Source organism: Ranitomeya variabilis, chromosome 3 (genome assembly GCF_051348905.1).
Source record: "Ranitomeya variabilis isolate aRanVar5 chromosome 3, aRanVar5.hap1, whole genome shotgun sequence".
NCBI lineage: Eukaryota > Metazoa > Chordata > Amphibia > Anura > Dendrobatidae > Ranitomeya > Ranitomeya variabilis.
In genome coordinates this window covers 269,247,447-269,265,546 of record NC_135234.1, presented here as the reverse complement: position 1 = coordinate 269,265,546, position 18,100 = coordinate 269,247,447, and the positions used below count along the sequence as shown (strand labels likewise).

The 18,100-nt window shown below is 45.7% G+C and overlaps 1 protein-coding gene across 3 annotated transcripts in view; it reads right to left on the bottom strand.

Annotated features, from left to right (window-relative positions):
- Positions 1-18,100, bottom strand: part of SMIM29 (small integral membrane protein 29) — a 130,152-nt gene that overhangs the window by 34,516 nt on the left and 77,536 nt on the right. For all 3 annotated transcript variants that reach the window (XM_077295480.1, XM_077295477.1, XM_077295479.1), the window contains exon 4: positions 15,478-15,577. In XM_077295480.1, the coding sequence (XP_077151595.1) occupies positions 15,478-15,577 (100 nt within the window). The remainder of the gene's footprint in view (positions 1-15,477; positions 15,578-18,100) is intronic.

Here is an 18,100-nt window from a genome sequence, read left to right as displayed (position 1 = left end):
TTTTACAGTAAAGAATCCACGTCTGTTATTATGCCTAAACCTTCTTTCCTCCAGATGTAGAGGATGTCCCCTTGTTCCTTTGTCAGGTCTAAGAATAAAAAGATTAGAAAGGTCTTTGTACTGTAATGGAAACACCTAACATTTTGGCATCATAATCTTCGAACATGTGATAAACATGCAAACCGTGACATATGGTAATGTTTTGTAGTTGATCCTTTGTGTTATGTGATATGTGTATGTAAATTAACTTTGTTTTGCATAATTGTAATAACACTGATGAAAACCTGATACCAATGGCAGACCTCTCGGATTTTCAAAGAGGCCAAATTGTTGGTGCTCGTATGGCAGGCACTAGTGTAACAGAAAGTGCCCGAATGCTTGGCGTGTCTCCAAAGTAATGACTACATTTGAAAGAGAAGGAAAAACGTCCACAGCAAAGCACACGTCCGGCCGAAAGTCAAAGTTGACAGAGAGGCCGTCAGGCTCTAAAAGCGAATTGTGAGAGGATCGCAAGACCACGGCTCAGAAAATCACTGCTGAGCTCAATGAACACCTACAGAACCTAGTTTCCACGAAAACTGTTCGTCGGGAGCTGCACAAATCTGGATTCCACAGAAGAGCTGCAATTAGAAAACCGCTGCTCTCAATGACAAATGTTTCCAAGCGTTTAGAGTGGTGTAGAAACCTCCAGAATTGGTCCCTCGAGCAGTGGAAACGTGATATTCTCAGACGAATCATCGTTTACCCTATTTCCGACCTCCGTCCAAGTGTAGGTTTGGAGACAGCCGAAAGAAGCATTCCATCCAGACTGCCTTCTCCGAATCGTAAAACATGGTGGAGGTTCTGTGATGATCTGGGGTGCTATTTCGTGGAGATCCGCCGGGCCAATGATATCCCTTCATGGAAGAATTAACAGCCGAGATTATTTAGGCATTTTGGGCGACCATGCGCATCCAATAGTTCAAGCACTGTTCCCGGAGGGGGAACGCCATCTTTCAGGATGATAATGCACCAATTCATACAGCTAGAATCGTTAAAGCATGGCACGAGGAACATTCTAATGAAGTTGAGCATCTCATCTGGCCCCCACAATCCCCAGACCTCAACATTATTGAGCATTTAAGGTCAATTTTACTGATTCAAGTTAGATGTCGATTTCCGACACCATCGTCACTCAACGAACTGGAGGGTATTTTAACTGCAGAATGGGCTAAAATTCCTTTGTAAACAATTCACACCTTGTATGAAGCCATACCTCGGAGAATTGAGGCAGTAATCGCCGCAAAAGGTGGACCTACACCATATTAAACTAACTTTTGTTGATGTTTCCAGGTGTTTCCATTCTTTTGTCCAACCGCTGTATTTATACATTAAAATAAGTTCACCCCTTAGGCCTTCGTTTTTCCAAACTAAATAGCCCCAAGTGTAATAACCTGTCTTGGTATTGCAGACTCCCCAATCCTCTAATAACCTTAGTAGCTCTTCTCTGCACCCACTCTAGTTCAGTTATGTCTTACTTATACACTGGAGACCAAAACTGTACACAGTATTCTAAGTGTGGTCGAACAAGTGACTTGTATAGAGGTAAAATTATGTTCTCCTCATGAGCATCTATGCCTCTTTTAATGCATCCCATTATTTTATTTGCCTTTGTAGCAGATGGCTGAAACTGGCCACTAAATGTGAGTTTGTCGTCCACTCATACACCCAGGTCTTTTTCATTGACGGTTTTGCCCAGTGTTTTACAATTAAGCACATAATTACTGTATATACTCGAGTATAAGCCGACCCGTGTATAAGCCGAGACCCATAATTTTGACACAAAAAACTGGGAAAACTTAATGACTTGAGTATAAGCCTAGGGTGGATAATGCAGCAGCTACTGGTAAATTTCAAAAATAAAAATAGGTACCAATAAAAGTAAAACTAATTGAGATATCAGTAGGTTAAGTGTTTTTGAATATCCATATTGAATCAGGAGCCCCATATAATGCTCCATATAGTTCATGATGGGTCCCATAAGATGCTTCATACAATATACGCCCCATATAATGCTCCATAAAGTTTATGATGGGCCCCATAAGATGCTCCATATTAAAATATGCCCCATATAATGCTGCATAACAGTTGATTATTGCCCCATAAGATGCTCCATGGAAACATTTGCCCCATATAATGCTGCATAAAAGTAGATTATGGCCCCATAAAATGCAGTTTATGCTGATATTATTAACTGTACAGTATATCTACTGCTGCAAGTAAAAAAAAAAAAAAAAAAATATGACATACCTCTCATCGCTGCTCCTCAGCGTCCTCCACAGTGACTATTCAGGCAGAGGGCGGCACGCACACCAACACGTCATCGCGCCCTCTGACCTGAACATCACAGACAGAGGACGCAGAAGACGGAGCCTGGCGGTGGTACAAGGACAGGTGAATCTCGCGCAATGCCCCTGTTATACTCACCTGCTCCTGGCGCGGTCCCTGGTTCTCCGGGCACTGAGCTTCTTCCAGCGTTGAGCGGTCACCGGTACCGCTCATTACAGTAATGAATATGCGGCTCCACCACTATGGGAGTGGAGTCGCGTCCATATTCATTACTGTAATGAGCGGTACCACGTGACCGCTCAACACAGGAAGAAGCTGTCAGCACCCGGAGAACCAGAGACCGCGCCAGGAGCAGGTGAGTATGATTAGACAGCTGCCGCTCCCCCTCCCCTGCCGACCCTGGGAATGACACGAGTACAAGCCGAGAGGAGCAATTTTCAGCCTAAAAAAAAAAAAATGGGCTGAAATTCTCAGCTTATACACGAGTATATAGGGTATACATCTTATTTGCTCTACCGAAGTGCATGACCTTACATTTATCCTCATTAAAGCTCATTTGCCAGCCCAAGCTTCTAGTTTACATAAATCCTCCTGTAATATAAAATTGTCCTCCTCTGTATTGATTACCCTGCAGAGTTTAGTGTCATCTGCAAATATTGAAATTCTACACTGTATGCCCCCTACAAGGTCATTAATACGTTAAAAAGAAGCGGGCCTAATACTGATCCCTGTGATACCCCACTGCTAACCGTGACCCAGTCCGAGTGTGCTCCATTAAAGGGCCACTGTAACCCCCCCCCCCCCCCCAGCCGTTATAAACTAAAAGAGCCACCTTGTGCAGCAGTAATGCTGCAGTCTAACAAGGTGGCTCTTTTAGTTTTTGATTCATTTATTACCTCAATAAAGCATTTTAAAAATTGGCCACACATACCAGATATTGTACCAGGAGGTGGTCCGAATCGTCCTCTATCAATCTTCCAACTGCCGTCACTCTTCTCTTCAGGGCCGATGGTCGCCGCCCCCTGAGCGTTGTTGCTTCTTAAATCCGGCGCCTGCGCTGTGCGTGCCTGCCTGGGGCCTGCGCAGTGTTCTTTGTCAGTCACATCTCAGATGCCGGGTGCCTGACTGCGCCCTGTTACTGAATCCCCGCCCCGCACTGTGTTATTCATTATGCACAGTGCGGGGCTGGCATTCCTGGGCATGCGCACTGCGCTGTTCAGGCGCTCCCCCATCTCGGACGCTCTCCCATCTCTGACGCTCCCCCGCCTTCCCAGGAACCCCAGCCCCGCACTGTGCATAATGAATAACACAGTGCGGGGCGGGGATTCAGTAACAGGGCGCAGTCAGGCACCCGGCATCTGAGATGTGACTGACAAAGAACACTGCGCAGGCCCCAGGCAGGCACGCACAGCGCAGGCGCCGGATTTAAGAAGCAACAACGCTCAGGGGGCGGCGACCATCGGCCCTGAAGAGAAGAGTGACGGCAGTTGGAAGATTGATAGAGGACGATTCGGACCGCCTCCTGGTACAATATCTGGTATGTGTGGCCAATTTTTAAAACGCTTTATTGAGGTAATAAATGAATCAAAAACTAAAAGAGCCACCTTGTTAGACTGCAGCATTACTGCTGCACAAGGTGGCTCTTTTAGTTTATAACGGCTGGGGGGGGGGGGGGGGTGGTGACAGTGGCCCTTTAATATCCACCCTTTGTTTCCTATCCCTGAGCCAGCTCTTAACTCACACATATTTTCCCCTATCACCATTGTTCTCATTTTATGTATTAACCTTTCATGTGGCACCGTATCAAAAGCTTTTGAAAAGTCCATATACACTACGTCCACTGTGTTCCCTTGGTCCAGTCCGGAACTTACCGCTTCATAGAAACTGATCAGATTAGTCGGACAGGAAGGGTCCCTAGTAAACCCATGTTGATATTGGGTCATGACGTTATTCCTCTTCAGATACTCCAGCACAGCAGCTCTTAGAATACCCTCCAGGATTTTACCCACAGTAGAGGTTAAGATTACTGGCCTATAATTTCCAAGTTCAGTTTTTGTCCCCTTTTTGAATATTGGCAACACATTTGCTATACGCCATTCCTGTGGTACAGACCATGTTACTATGGAGTCTTCAGCATAAAGATGGTACTGAAAGCCAAATCTGCTGATGGTCTGACCAATTGGGCTGCGTAGAGAGAAGAGTAGGGGGCCCAAGGACTGAGCCCTGAAGTACCCCAGCAGTGAGAGGAAGAGGAAATGAAGTGGAACCAGTGAACAAAACACTGAAGGAGCGGTCTGAAAGATAGGAAGAGAACCAGGAGAGAACAGTGTACTTAATGCCTAGTGACCGGAGCCTAGAGAGTAGGAGATGGTGGTCAACAGTGTTTAATGCTGCAGAAAGGTCGATAAGAATGAGCAGAGAGTGGTCACCGTTATATTTTACGGTCAGAAGGTCATTGGTCACTTTGATGAGTGCAGTTTCTGTCGAATGTAAGTGTCGGAGGCCGGACTGTGAAGGGTCTAGGAGGGAATGAGTGGAGAGGTAATGGGGTAAGGCAGAAATAGACCAGGCACTCCAAGAGTTTAAAGATAAAGGGGAGATTGGAGACTGGTCTGTAGTTTGTGCAGGATGGGTCGGGAGCGGTTTTCTTTAATAATGAAGTAATTATAGAGTATTTGAAGGAGGAGGGGGAAAATGCCCGAGGAGAGGGAGATATTAAAGATTGTGGTTAGGTGAGTTGTGGCGACTGGAGGAGATGTGAGGGAATGGGGTCAGTAGTGCATGCAAACTAGTAGTGCGTACAACTCGTCCTGCAAAAAAACAAGCCCTCACATGGCCATATTGACCTAAGAGAAAAAAAAGTATGGCAAGAAGGGAAGCAAGAAAACGAGAATGCAAAAACCTCTGATCATGAAGGGGTTAATGGGGGGGGGGGGGGGGGGGGGGAGAAGAGAGTCTTGGTTACTTACCGGTAGCTGTATTTCTCGGAGCCCACGTCAGCACGAGAAATGATCCGCCCTTCAAGGACAGGAAACCTACAGATGCAAAAGGGCGGCACCTCTCCCACACATCAGTTGGATTTCAGAGCCTGAGAGGACCACTGATGGTCAATGGCAAAAAAAACAAACAAACAAAACAAACAAAAAAACTCTACAATACTCTAACCCGAATAAGTTTTCACTGTGTGAAATTGTAAGAGGAAGAAGTGTACACCCACACGTGAAGGGAGGAATACAAAGGTGCTGTCATGGGCTTGGAAAAATACCGCTACCAGTAAGTAACAGACTTTATTCGTTCCCCCATGACAGCACCACTAGAGAATTACTCAGAGGTAATAACTGCCTTAGGGAGGAACCACAGCCTACAGCACCCTTAAACCGAAGGTGAGCTCTGAGGAAGCACCCATATCCAACCTATAATGATTATAAAAGGTGGAAGGAGAAGACCATCTCTCTGCCCATGAGGTTGCCATGGCTTGAGTGGAATGCGCCCTTAGCCCCTCCGATGTCAGCCTGCCACTATGTATATGCTAAAAAAAATAGCCTCCCTAATCCACCTAAAGTACTCTGACACACTCAACCCTTCCTGGCACCCTGGAAGGATATAAACAAGGCATTGTCCTTCTTCCAAGGATTAGTGACCGATATGAACTCTAGCAGGCATCTCCTAACGTCTAAAGTATGGAGCTTCCTTTCTTTCTGGTTAGTAGGATTGGGGAGGAAAGGAGGAAGAACCATCTCCTGAAACCTGTGGAATCTGGAGGCTACCTTGGGCAAGCAAGCTGGATCTGGCCTAAGCAACAACCTGTCATCCAGGAACTGCGTATATGGAGGGAGTCTAGAAAGAGCCTGGATATCACTGACCCTCCGCACCAATGTTAATGCGACCAAGAAGGTTACCTTGAGAGAGAGCACTTTTGCTGAGGCTGAGATAATGGGCTCAGTCATGGCTGTGAGAACCAAGTTCAAGTCCAATGGCATAATCCTCTCTCTATGAATGGGCCTAGATCTGCTCGACGCTTTAATAAATCTGGCGACCCAGTAATTACTTGTGATGTCGCAGCTAAATAAGGCTGCACCTTAAGTGTACTTGTGGAAAGACCCATCTCCAAACCATTCTGAAGGAACTCTAGAGTTTAACCTGGCGTAGATCCTGGTCGTAAGTACCTTCCTACTTTATAGGAGAGTGGCTCTTAAATTGGGGGAGAATCATTTATCCCTCAGTAATGACCTTTCAAATTCCATGCAGTCAGGTGAAGCCCAGCCACTTGTGGATGGTAAACTGGACCTTGGGAGAGGAGATCCAGATGTTCCGGTAGCACCCATGGATAGGTGAAAGACATGGTCCTTAGCCATGAGAACCATGCCCTCCTAGGCCAAAAGGGGGAAATTATTATAATCCTTGCTCTGTCTTCCCTGATCTTCCTCACCACTAGAGGCAAAAGGGCTAAGGGGGGAAAGGCATAACTCAGGTTGAAGTCCCACTTTATCAAGAACGCTTTCACCACCAGCGGACTCTCAGGGGTCGAGAGAACAGAACCGCTTCACTTTTCTGTTTTTATCCTGGTGGCAAAGAGGTCTACACCCGGCCGACCCCACATCCGCACAATCTGGTCAAAGATGGCACTTTCCACCGTCCATTCTACCTGCCTTAGTAAGTTGTGGCTCAAAAAGTTTGCCCTGATATTGTCCTTTACTTTTATGTGCAGTGCTGTCAAAGATAGAAAATGCTCCTCTGCTATTTAAAACAGCCGCTCTGTTACTTCCATCTGGATAGAGTTCCACCTTGGTGGTTGATGTAGGCCACTGCCACCTGATTGTTGGAGAGGATCCTTACGTGATGAACCTGCAGGTATACAAGGAGTCATTTAACTGACAGTTCTACTGCTGTTAGCTTCTTCAGGATAGATGAACTCTCTACCTGTTGATTCCATAGGCCCTGGACTTCGACCTCCCCATGCCCCCAACCAGTAGGGCTAGCGTCCGTGGTGATCACTCGAGTTATGCGATTTTTCCATGGCACCCCCCTGGACAGGTTACCATGGCCTAGGCACCACCTAAGCGAACGTATAGAAGCCAGAGACAAGGTCAGCAGTCCCTGCAGGTACCCCCTAAGGGCCCTATCAGTAACTAACACGTCCTTTCGTAAGATTCTTGTATGAAATTGCACCCATCGGACCGCCGGGATGCAGGAGGTTAGATAACCCAATAGGGACAGAGCGGGATTGTTTAATGCTCTCAAAACTTGGTGTCGAAGGTTAATCAAATTGTCATGAGGTAGAGGACACTCCTGCCTCTCAGTCCAGAATGAGCCCCAGAAACTGCTGCACATTTAATGGTTGTAGCCAAGATATTTTTAATGTTCAGTAGCCACCCCAAGTGCTCCAGACTGGACATTGTCCTCTATACCTTAACTAAACAATGATCTGCCAACAATAAGAAAGTTGCCCAAGTAGGGAACAATCAGGACCTCGGTCTCACGAAGGTGGGCCATGACCTCCAACTACCTTTGTAGAAATGAGGGGCAACTGCAAGGCCACAGGGGAGAGCTCCAAACTGGAAATGTCTAACTGCACCCCCCCCCCATGACTACCACCACCACGAGGAACCGCTGATGATCTGCCTGAATAGGCACGTGGCAGTATGCTTCCATTAGATCCAACACTGCCATAAATATGGGGGGGGGGGGGGTTTGAGGTGAATACTAGAATCCTCTACCCCTCGCCGACCCCAAAACCTCCTTATGACATAGTTCCGGGACCTCCACCTCTAGGGCGGCCTGCTCTGAGTGGGATGACCAGGAAGGGGTTACCATGAACTTATCCCGTGGAACAGAAGGAAATCTCAGTCCTGATGATATTAGACTATGCACCCAGTCACTGTTGGTAATCCGTGACCAGGCTGGGTAGAAGGAAGACAGTCTACCCCCCACAGGGACTGCCAGTCATTGGGAAGGTTTCTTACACGCTCATGATGAGCCTCCAATCAGGAACCCCATACCTCTTTTCTTCCTCATCCCACTTGGCTCGGTCCCTGGAAAGCTTCCTATGACTCAACCTTCTGCTGAAGGAACAACGGTAGGAAGGGGTCGACAAGCTGGGGAATTTTTTTTTGTTATCCCCTGCCTTCTCCAGAAGCTCACCCAGGGCCGGATCAAAGAGGTACTCCCCCTCACATAGAATGGAACAAAGCCTGGACTTGCCCTGAACATCCCCTGGCCAGCACTTTAGCCATAACACACTCTGAGCTGCATTAGAAAGGCCCGCTGCTCTAGCCGCCATCCTGACAATCTGCCAAAGCATCAAACCCACGGCACCCTGAATCACCGGTTAGGTGCTTGGGATAGTCTCACGAGAGGCTCCCCCTTTCAACTGAGTCTCTAGTTGGTCCAGCCAGACCATCATTGACCTGGCCATACAAGTGGATGACACTGCTGGCATCTCCCATTCTCCCTTAAGGAACGTGTCAACCTTCCTATCCAGAGGGTCCTTCAGGGTCCTCAAAGGGCAATGAGGACTTTGATGTCTTAGCCTCTTCCATTCCCGGTGTACCAGACTATGAATTTTCTCATTTAAGGCAAAAGACCCTTCCTCTGATCTGTGCAGGATGTCATCTTTGGGGGACTAGAACGTTCCGGCTTGGACTACCACTCCCATAGTGCATCTGACCACCTTCACTAATTCGTCCACGCGGTCTAAGCGGAAGCAGAAGAACCCGGAGTCCTCTTCTGAAGAGGAGAACGATGAAGGAGATGAGCCGGAGGATGAAGGAGATGAGCCGGAGGAGTCCGCATTCCTCATATAATCAATAGAGGAGTTTGATTCTGGAAAGATTGCTTTACATTCTTTCCCCTTCCCTTTGGAACCCTTTCCCTGGGATAGGAACTTCATGGACTCCCTCACTTCCGCTATAAAAAAAAAAAGTCCTCCAGGCTTTCGGCAAAGTTGGGCGTCTCTTCCGGGGGGGGGGGGGTAAGCATGAGGTAATGTACCTTACCCTAGCAGCTGATGGCTCTTCTCTTGTCTTGACTTCCCTGTACATTTCTTTCCCTGACAGGACAGGAAAGATAAGGGGAATACTGCCTCACCGAGTGAACATTCACGAAGATCACTTACCAGTGTTGCAATAAGTAGGTACCGGATTATGAGGGGGGCATATCTCAGCCAATGCTGCTGACTCATCCACTCCTGTGGCTGGACCGACCACTCGCCTGGCCACTACCCGTATCTTCACGGACTTTCGCCGGGCAGTACGGGGCTTGTGAACAGTATCTCCATGCTGATGTGCAGGATTCTCCTGCTGCTCACTTACTTCCATTATGACATATGAGCTCAGAAGCAAAAGGTGCATGTGCAGTGTCCATCTGTATACACGCCTCCCTCTGGATATCTGGGTCAGTAGGTCCTGGCTCGGGTGCCTCTTCCTCCCCTAGAACTGTCACTACCCCAGCGTCACGTGCTGTCCCGTCCCTCACGGGTTACCGGGACACCAGCTACCGTCCCAGACCCGGGTGCCCCGCCCCCAGTCCCTGCAACATGCAACCGCGGTGCCATTATCCGGCAGCCGGGATGCATCCCCAGGCCCCACCACCCAATGCGTCGCTAGGGAGACCTCAGCCGAGGACGCCAACCGCATCAGAGGACTCGCCCAAAACGCGTCACCAGTCGAGCCCCCAGAACACCCACAGAACCAGCAGCATGCCAGGAACCGCACAGATCCAAAAGGGACATGCTTAACTCTCCCGGCGCTGGCCCTCTGGAGACTGTAATCCACCGGACTGCCTCTTTTATTGATATCATTTTGGTGTATATGCGATCTTTTGATCGCCTTTTATTGCAACGTTGCAGTGACCAAAAAAAAAAAAGACAACAAAAACGTAATTCTGGAGTTTTTTTTTAACCCCACCCCTCCCCCCTCGCTATGCCGTTTACCAATTGGATTAATTATTTTTATATATTGATAGATTGGGCGATGCTGAACACAGCGATACCAAATATGTGTATATTTGATTTTTTTATTGTTTTTTTTCGAATGGTGTAATTTGAACTTTTTTTATATTTTATTTTTAAAAACTTTTTTTTTTCTCTCTTTTTACTTGCTTCAATAGTCTACATGGGAGGCTGATCGCTTATGCTCTATGTAGCAGATATGCTCACTTGCTCTGATAACCACAGGGGTCTCCTGCTGACCCCGGGTTGTCATGCCAACCCATCGGCGACCTGTGGTCATGCGACACTGGCGCCGATGGGAGGAGATAATACGCTTTCTGCGCAATCATGTCAAGTGCTGCTGTCAGAGTTTGACAGTGGCATTTAACATGATAGCAGCGGGCAGATCGCGATTCCACCCACCCCTATTGGGGGCACATGTCGGCTGTCATGTGCCGGAAAAGGTGCGGGTTCATCGCCGGAGCCAGCACCAAACGGGAAAGGGGGGGGGGCAGGGAGTCGTCCAAAGACGGACGCTGACCGTCATTGGATGTTAAGGGGTTAAAAAAAACGCATGTTGCGTTTCCTTTGTCTAATTTTTAAATGTTTTGGTGAGCTGTAACATTTAAGTATGACAAACATGCAAAAGAATAGGAAATCAGGAAGAGGGCAAAGTCTTTCACACAACTTTATGTAGTACGCTAGCAAATATCCTGTGTGGACTGTCTGAATTGTGTGGTTGTATTATCATATTGCAGTCATTGTACTGTATACAATTTGCAGAAACATCCCAAGTTATATACAGGATAAAGTGGAACTAGTATAATTTCCAATGTTCTGCTGTCATAGCATAATATATGCCATAATAGCTTGTATAATCTGATGCTCTGTAGTTAGTATATCATAGCAATCACATCATTCTGTACAATGTGTAATATAACAAAGTCTGTACACTAGTAAACAGTATAATACATGACTGGAATATTGTAAAATGTGACTGCACATATGAGATGGTCTATACAGGATAATATCTGACTGGTATAGCATTGTCTGTGTGCACAGTGTACCTACCAGTCAGCTTAACCCTTACAGAGTCTGGTATGTGTAGTCACAGAATACTATATTCCAGTCACGTATTATGCTGTACAATTATGTGCTACTAGATGGTAGCCTGATTCTAATGCATCGGGTATTCTAGAATATGTATGTAGTTTATTTATGAAGATTTTAGAATAATACATTGAATACACATGATTCGGCCGGCCGCAACCAATTAGCGAACGGACTGTGCGTGTCGCTGATTGTTTGCGGCCGGCCACGGAGTATATAGCACAGCCCACGGAGTATATTGCACAACCCACAGAGTATATTGCACAGCCCACGGAGTATATAGCAATGTGGGCATCATATCCCTGTTAAAAAAAAAGAAAAAGAATTAAAATAAAAAATAGTTATATACTCACCTTCTGGAGCCACCGGATCTAGGCGAAGCGTTTACCGATGCTCCTCACGCGCTCCGGTCCCAAGAGTGCATTGCAGTCTCGCGAGATGATGAAGAAGCGGTCTCGCGAGACCGCTACGTCATCATCTCGTGAGATCACAATGCATGGAGCGGTCACCGGAGCGTCGCGAGGAGCGGGGAAGGCCTGTTGTGGATCCGAAGGGCCGACGGACGGTGAGTATAACACGATTTTTAATTTTTTTTTATTATTTTTAACATTAGATCTTCTATTGATGCTGCATAGTTGGTCACACAGGGTTAATAGCAGCGTTAACGGCGTGCGTTACACTGCGGCATAACGCGGTCCGTTAGCGCTGCCATTAACCGTGTGTGAGCGCTGACTGGAGGGGATTATGGAGCGGGCACTGACTGCGGGGAGGAAGGAGCGGCCATTTTGCTGCTGGACTGTGCCCGTCGCTGATTGGTCGCGGCAAAACAGCCACGACCAATCAGTTAACTAGATTTCCATGACAGACAAAGGCCGCCACCAATGAATATCCGTGACAGACAGAAAGACGGAAGTGACCCTTAGACAATTATATAGTAGATGTGCACAGACAATTGCATTTTATTCCGTATATAAGATTTCTGTCAGAAATTATATAAAAAGTCAAACTAGATGGTTGTGGCACAGCTTTCAGCACATGTGCAGTGTACAGACTAAGACAAGTCCAGTTTCAGCATCAAAAATTACAATTCTGATGAAACCACCACCACACAAGCACATGGTTAACCCCTTAAGCCCCGAGGGTGGTTTGCACATTAATGACCGGGCCAATTTTTACAATTCTGACCACTGTCCCTTTATGAGGTTATAACTCTGGAACGCTTCAACGGATCTTGGCGATTCTGACATTGTTTTCTCGTGAGATATTGTACTTCATGATAGTGGTAAAATTTATTCGATATAACTTGTGTTTATTTGTGAAAAAAACGGAAATTTGGCAAAAATTTTGAAAATTTTCACAATTTTCCAACTTTGAATTTTTATGCCCTTAAATCACAGAGATACGTCACGCAAAATACTTAATAAGTAACATTTCCCACATGTCTACTTTACATCAGCACAATTTTGGAACCAAAATTTTTTTTTGTTAGGGAGTTATAAGGGTTAAAAGTTGACCAGCAATTTCTCATTTTTAACACACCATTTTTTTTTTAGGGACCGCATCTCATTTGAAGTCATTTTGAGGGGTCTATATGATAGGAAATACCAAGTGTAACACCATTCTAAAAACTGCACCCCTCAAGGTGCTCAAAACCACATTCAAGAAGTTTACTAACCCTTCAGGTGTTTCACAGGAATTTTTGGAATGTATAAATAAAAATGAACAATTAACTTTTTTTCACACAAAATTTACTTCAGCTCCAATTTGTTTTATATTACCAAGGGTAACAGGAGAAAATGGACCACAAAAGATGTTGTACAATTTGTCCTGAGTATGCCGATACCCCATATGTGGGGGTAAACCACTTTTTGGGCACATGACAGAGCTCGGAAGCGAAGGAGCGCCATTTGACTTTTCAATGCAAAATTGACTGGAATTGAGATGGGACGCCATGTTGGGTTTGGAGAGCCCCTGATGTGCCTAAACATTAAAACCCCCCACAAGTGACACCATTTTGGAAAGTAGACCCCCTAAGGAACTTATCTTGATGTGTTTTGAGAGCTTTGAACCCCCAAGTGTTTCACTACAGTTTATAATGCAGAGCCGTGAAAATAAAATTTTTTTTTTTTTTTTTTCAGAAAAATGATTTTTTAGCCCCCAGTTTTGTATTTTCACAAGGGTATCAGGATAAATTGGACCCCAAAAGTTGTTGTCCAATTTGTCCTGAGTACGCTGATACCCCATATGTGGGGGGGAACCACTGTTTGGGCGCATGGCAAAGCTCGGAAGGGAAGGAGCGCCATTTGGAATGCAGACTTAGATGGATTGGTCTGCAAGCGTCACGTTGCATTTGCAGAGCCCCTGATGTACCCAAACAGTACAACCCCCCCACAAGTGACCCCATATTGGAAACTAGACCTCCCGAGGAACTTATCTAGATGTGTTTTGAGAGCTTTGAACCCCCAAGTGTTTCACTACAGTTTACAACGCAGTGCCGTGAAAATAAAAAATCCTTTTTTTCCCACAAAAATGATTTTTAGCCCCCCAAATTTTTATTTTCCCAGAGATAACAAGAGAACTTGGACCCCAAAAGTTGTTGTCCAATTTGTCCCGAGTACGCTGATGCCCCATATGTTGGGGTAAACCCCTGTTTGGGCGCACGGGAGAGCTCGGAAGGGAAGGAGCACTGTTTTACTTTTTCAACGCAGAATTGTCTGGAATTGAGATCGGACGCCATGTCGCGTTTGGAGAGCCCCTGATGTGCCTGAACAGTGGAAACTCCCCAATTCTACCTGAAACTAACCCAAACACACCCCTAACCCTAATCCCAACTGTAACCCTAACCACACCCCTAACCCTGACACACCCCTAATTCTAATCCCAACCCTAATCCCAACCGTAAATGTAATCCAAACCCTAACCCTAACTTTATCCCCAACCCTAACTTTATCCCCAACCCTATCCCTAACTTTAGCCCCACCCTAACTTTAGCTCCAACCCTAGCCCCAACCCTAACCCTAACCCTAGCCCCAACCCTAGCCCTAACGGGAAAATGGAAATAAATACATTTTTTTAATTTATTATTATTTTTCCCTAACTAAGGGGGTGATTAAGGGGGTTTTGATTTACTTTTATAGCGTTTTTTATATCGGATTTTTATGATTGGCAGCTGTCACACACTAAAAGACGCTTTTTATAGCAAAAAAGTTTTTGCGTCTCCACATTTTGAGACCTATAATTTTTCCGTATTTTGGTCCACAGAGTCATGTGAGGTCTTGTTTTTTGCGGGATAAGTTGACGTTTTTATTGGTAACATTTTCAGACATGTGACAGTTTTTGATCACTTTTTATTCCGATTTTTGTGAGGCAGAATGACCAAAAACCAGCTATTCATGAATTTCTTTTGGGGGAGGCATTTATACCGTTCCACGTTTGGTAAAATTGATAAAGCAGTTTTATTCGTCGGGTCAGTACGATTACAGCGATCTCATTTATATCATTTTTTTATGTTTGCAGATGCAGCCCCGTGGCCATTTTGGATCCGGGGACTGCAGGGAGGAGACGCTCGGTACAAGGTGAGTACATTCCCTTGTACCGATCGTCTCAGGGAAGCCCGCAGGGAGCCCCCTCCCTGCGTGATGCTTCCCTGTACCTCCGGTACACCGCGATCATCTTTGATCGCGGTGTGCCGGGGGTTAATGTGCCGGGGGCGGTCAGTGACCGCTCCTGGCACATAGCTGCCTATCGCAGCTGACATCTGGCACTGACACCTGGCCGCGATCGGCCGCGCTCCCCCCGTGAGCGCGGCCGATCGGCTATGACGTACTATCCCGTCACTGGGAATTAAGTCCCAGGTCACCTTGACGGGATAGTACGTCATATGGGATTAAGGGGTTAAAGATTACTATTCAAAATGTTATGACCACTCTTAACTATCCCATTTGTTGGGCTCTTGGATACCCAACTCAATGGGGGTCAGTAGCTAGTTATTTATTTAGTCCCCAAATCTTCAATGAGCCATAATTTGCCTTTATTCATAAGGCCATTTACATCATGAAACTAGTCAATGGAAAACTATGTAAATTAACTTATACACTAGTTATTTAATATACCTTAGTCTCTTGTCCCAGTAGTTCCTGCTCCGCTTCATGCATCTCTTCAGCAGGATCGTAGCTGTACAGGGGCAGTAGATGATGTCTAAGCCTGTCAACTCTAAACAACAAGAAAAATTTTTACGTCAAATTTTACATGATGTAATAGCCGAATCCAAATAGAAGTACTGGTAAGTTTTGAACATGTCATGACCTTGTTGATCTGCTTTTGAAGTATTACTATTAGTACAATTAATAAATAGGCCACCACTTTCAATGTTTTATTAAATTATTCATGTATTTAGTAAGCTTAAAGCGACTCTCCACCAAGAATCTAAGTGTAACTATGCATTTCCCCATGTGCAGTTGCTATACCTGGTGCCCTTCATTCTTCATTTTGGAGAGGGAGAGAAGAGGGCATCCGACGATCCAATATGACACTGCAGAGACATGCGAAACACTGGAAAGTCTGAACCATGCCTTTTTTCTGCAGTTGGTTGGACACAGCACCATCTTTTAGGTCTACCCATACCAATGGAAAAGCAGGAAAGAAGTGGTTCAGACTTTCAAAAAGTTCCACATCCTTTTCTGGTTATTTTCGAAAAGAGAATAAACTCCAGATTTGAATGAGGAAGACAGTAGCCCGAAAACATTACTCAGTGTGGTGACTATACATGTGAAATGTATAGTCAAATTTATGTTCTGGGGTAGAGGATCATTTTAAATTTGGGATCTAATCTCAATACCAATCACTGTGTACAGGTGAGTGCTTATAAACCCTTCTACTAAGGGTACTGTCACACAGTGCAATTTTGATCGCTACGACGGTACGATTCGTGACGTTCTAGCGATATCGTTACGATATCGCAGTGTCTGACACGCAGCAGCGATCAGGGACCCTGCTGAGAATCGTACGTCGTAGCAGATCGTTTGGAACTTTCTTTCGTTGCTTGATCACCCGCTGACATCGCTGGATCGTTGTGTGTGACAGCGATCCAGCGATGTGTTCGCTTGTAACCAGGGTAAACATCGGGTAACTAAGCGCAGGGCCGCGCTTAGTAACCCGATGTTTACCCTGGTTACCAGCGTAAACGTAAAAAAAAAAAAACACTACATACTCACATTCCGGTGTCTGTCCTCCGGCGTCTCAGCTTCTCTGCACTGTGAGCGCCGGCCAGCCAGAAAGCGAGCACAGCGGTGACGTCTGAGGTCACCGCTCTGCTTTCCGGCCGCTGTGCTTACACAGTGCAGAGAAGCTGAGATGCCAAAAAGGTGCAACAAGTTCAAAATCTCACACCAAGGCATGTGTTTCATGTAACTTTTACACTAAGGCATTTGTTAAAATATATCTTGGTGCGCGTTTTGAAGTTGTTTTAGGACAGAAGCAGTTGATGGCAAGACTTATTGGCCGTCTACCATTCGGCACTAAATGGTTAGCACAGGAATCAACAATTTCAGAATAGAAACAGTGATAACTACCAATTTGATTTTTACATGTTTGTCACACTTAAATATTTCAAACCACCACACAAATGTAAATATTAGACAAACATAACAAATTGCAGTTTTTAAAAAACAGAGGTCTTTAGGATTAAAAGTAAAAAGAAATCCAAACCTACAGGTTCCTGTGTGAAGTGTCCCACTCCCCCCCCCCCCCCCCATTAGAACATGTGATAAGATTAATTGTGGTTTATCTATGGGAAGTGGAGTTCAAATTCCCCAACCCAGGCCTGCCACAACTGTTCACAATCTGTAAATCACTTAAGCCGGATTACTTACCAATAATGCTCTTTTATCGAGTCCATGACAGCACCCACGAGAGAGGGATCCGCCCATAAGAACAGAAATGAAGGGGCGGTACGCCTCTCCTCCTCAGTTGGATTTCAGAGTACCAAAGGAACCGCCTGAGTATTAGGTCAAAAGATAACAGCTTTTTTTTTTTTTTTTTTTTTTTTTACACTATATACAAAAATATAACTTCCTATCGCCAACCACCAATACGTGATCTGCTTATATCTAACTTAGGGAGGGTAGTGAGTGGGTGCTGTCGTGGACTCAATAAAAGAGCATTACCGGTAAGTAATCCAGCTTTTTACTCTTCGCTACAACATCACCCACATGAGAGATTTTCAGAGAACCATCCTGGAGGAGACCACCGTGCTGAGGACCGCTCTACCAAAGGCCAACTCCGAAGAAGATGAAAGATCCAGCCTGTAGTGTTATAAAAGGTGGATTGAAATGACCACGTTCGATTGGAATGTCCACTCTCTCAGCCCAAGAGGATGCCACTGCTCTCGCTGAATGTGCCTTTATACCCTCCGGAGAATTTTCGCCTTTCACGGATATGCCAGGTAGATTACATCCCTGATCCAAAAGGGATAAGGTGACCTTCGTAACCCCGTACTCCTTTCTGTGGCCCTGAAAGGATACAAACAGAGCCCTACTCTTGTCTCCAGGCCCTAGACCTGTCTAAATATTTTAGGACAGCCCTCACATCCAGGGTATGAAACTTCTTTCTCTGGAGTGGAAGGATTACTAAAGAAGGAAGGAGGGAAGAATAATCTCCTGTGACCTGTGAAACTTGGCTGCCACCTTAGGAAAATATAACAGATCGGATTTCAGTTTAAGGGTAAGTTTACACAGG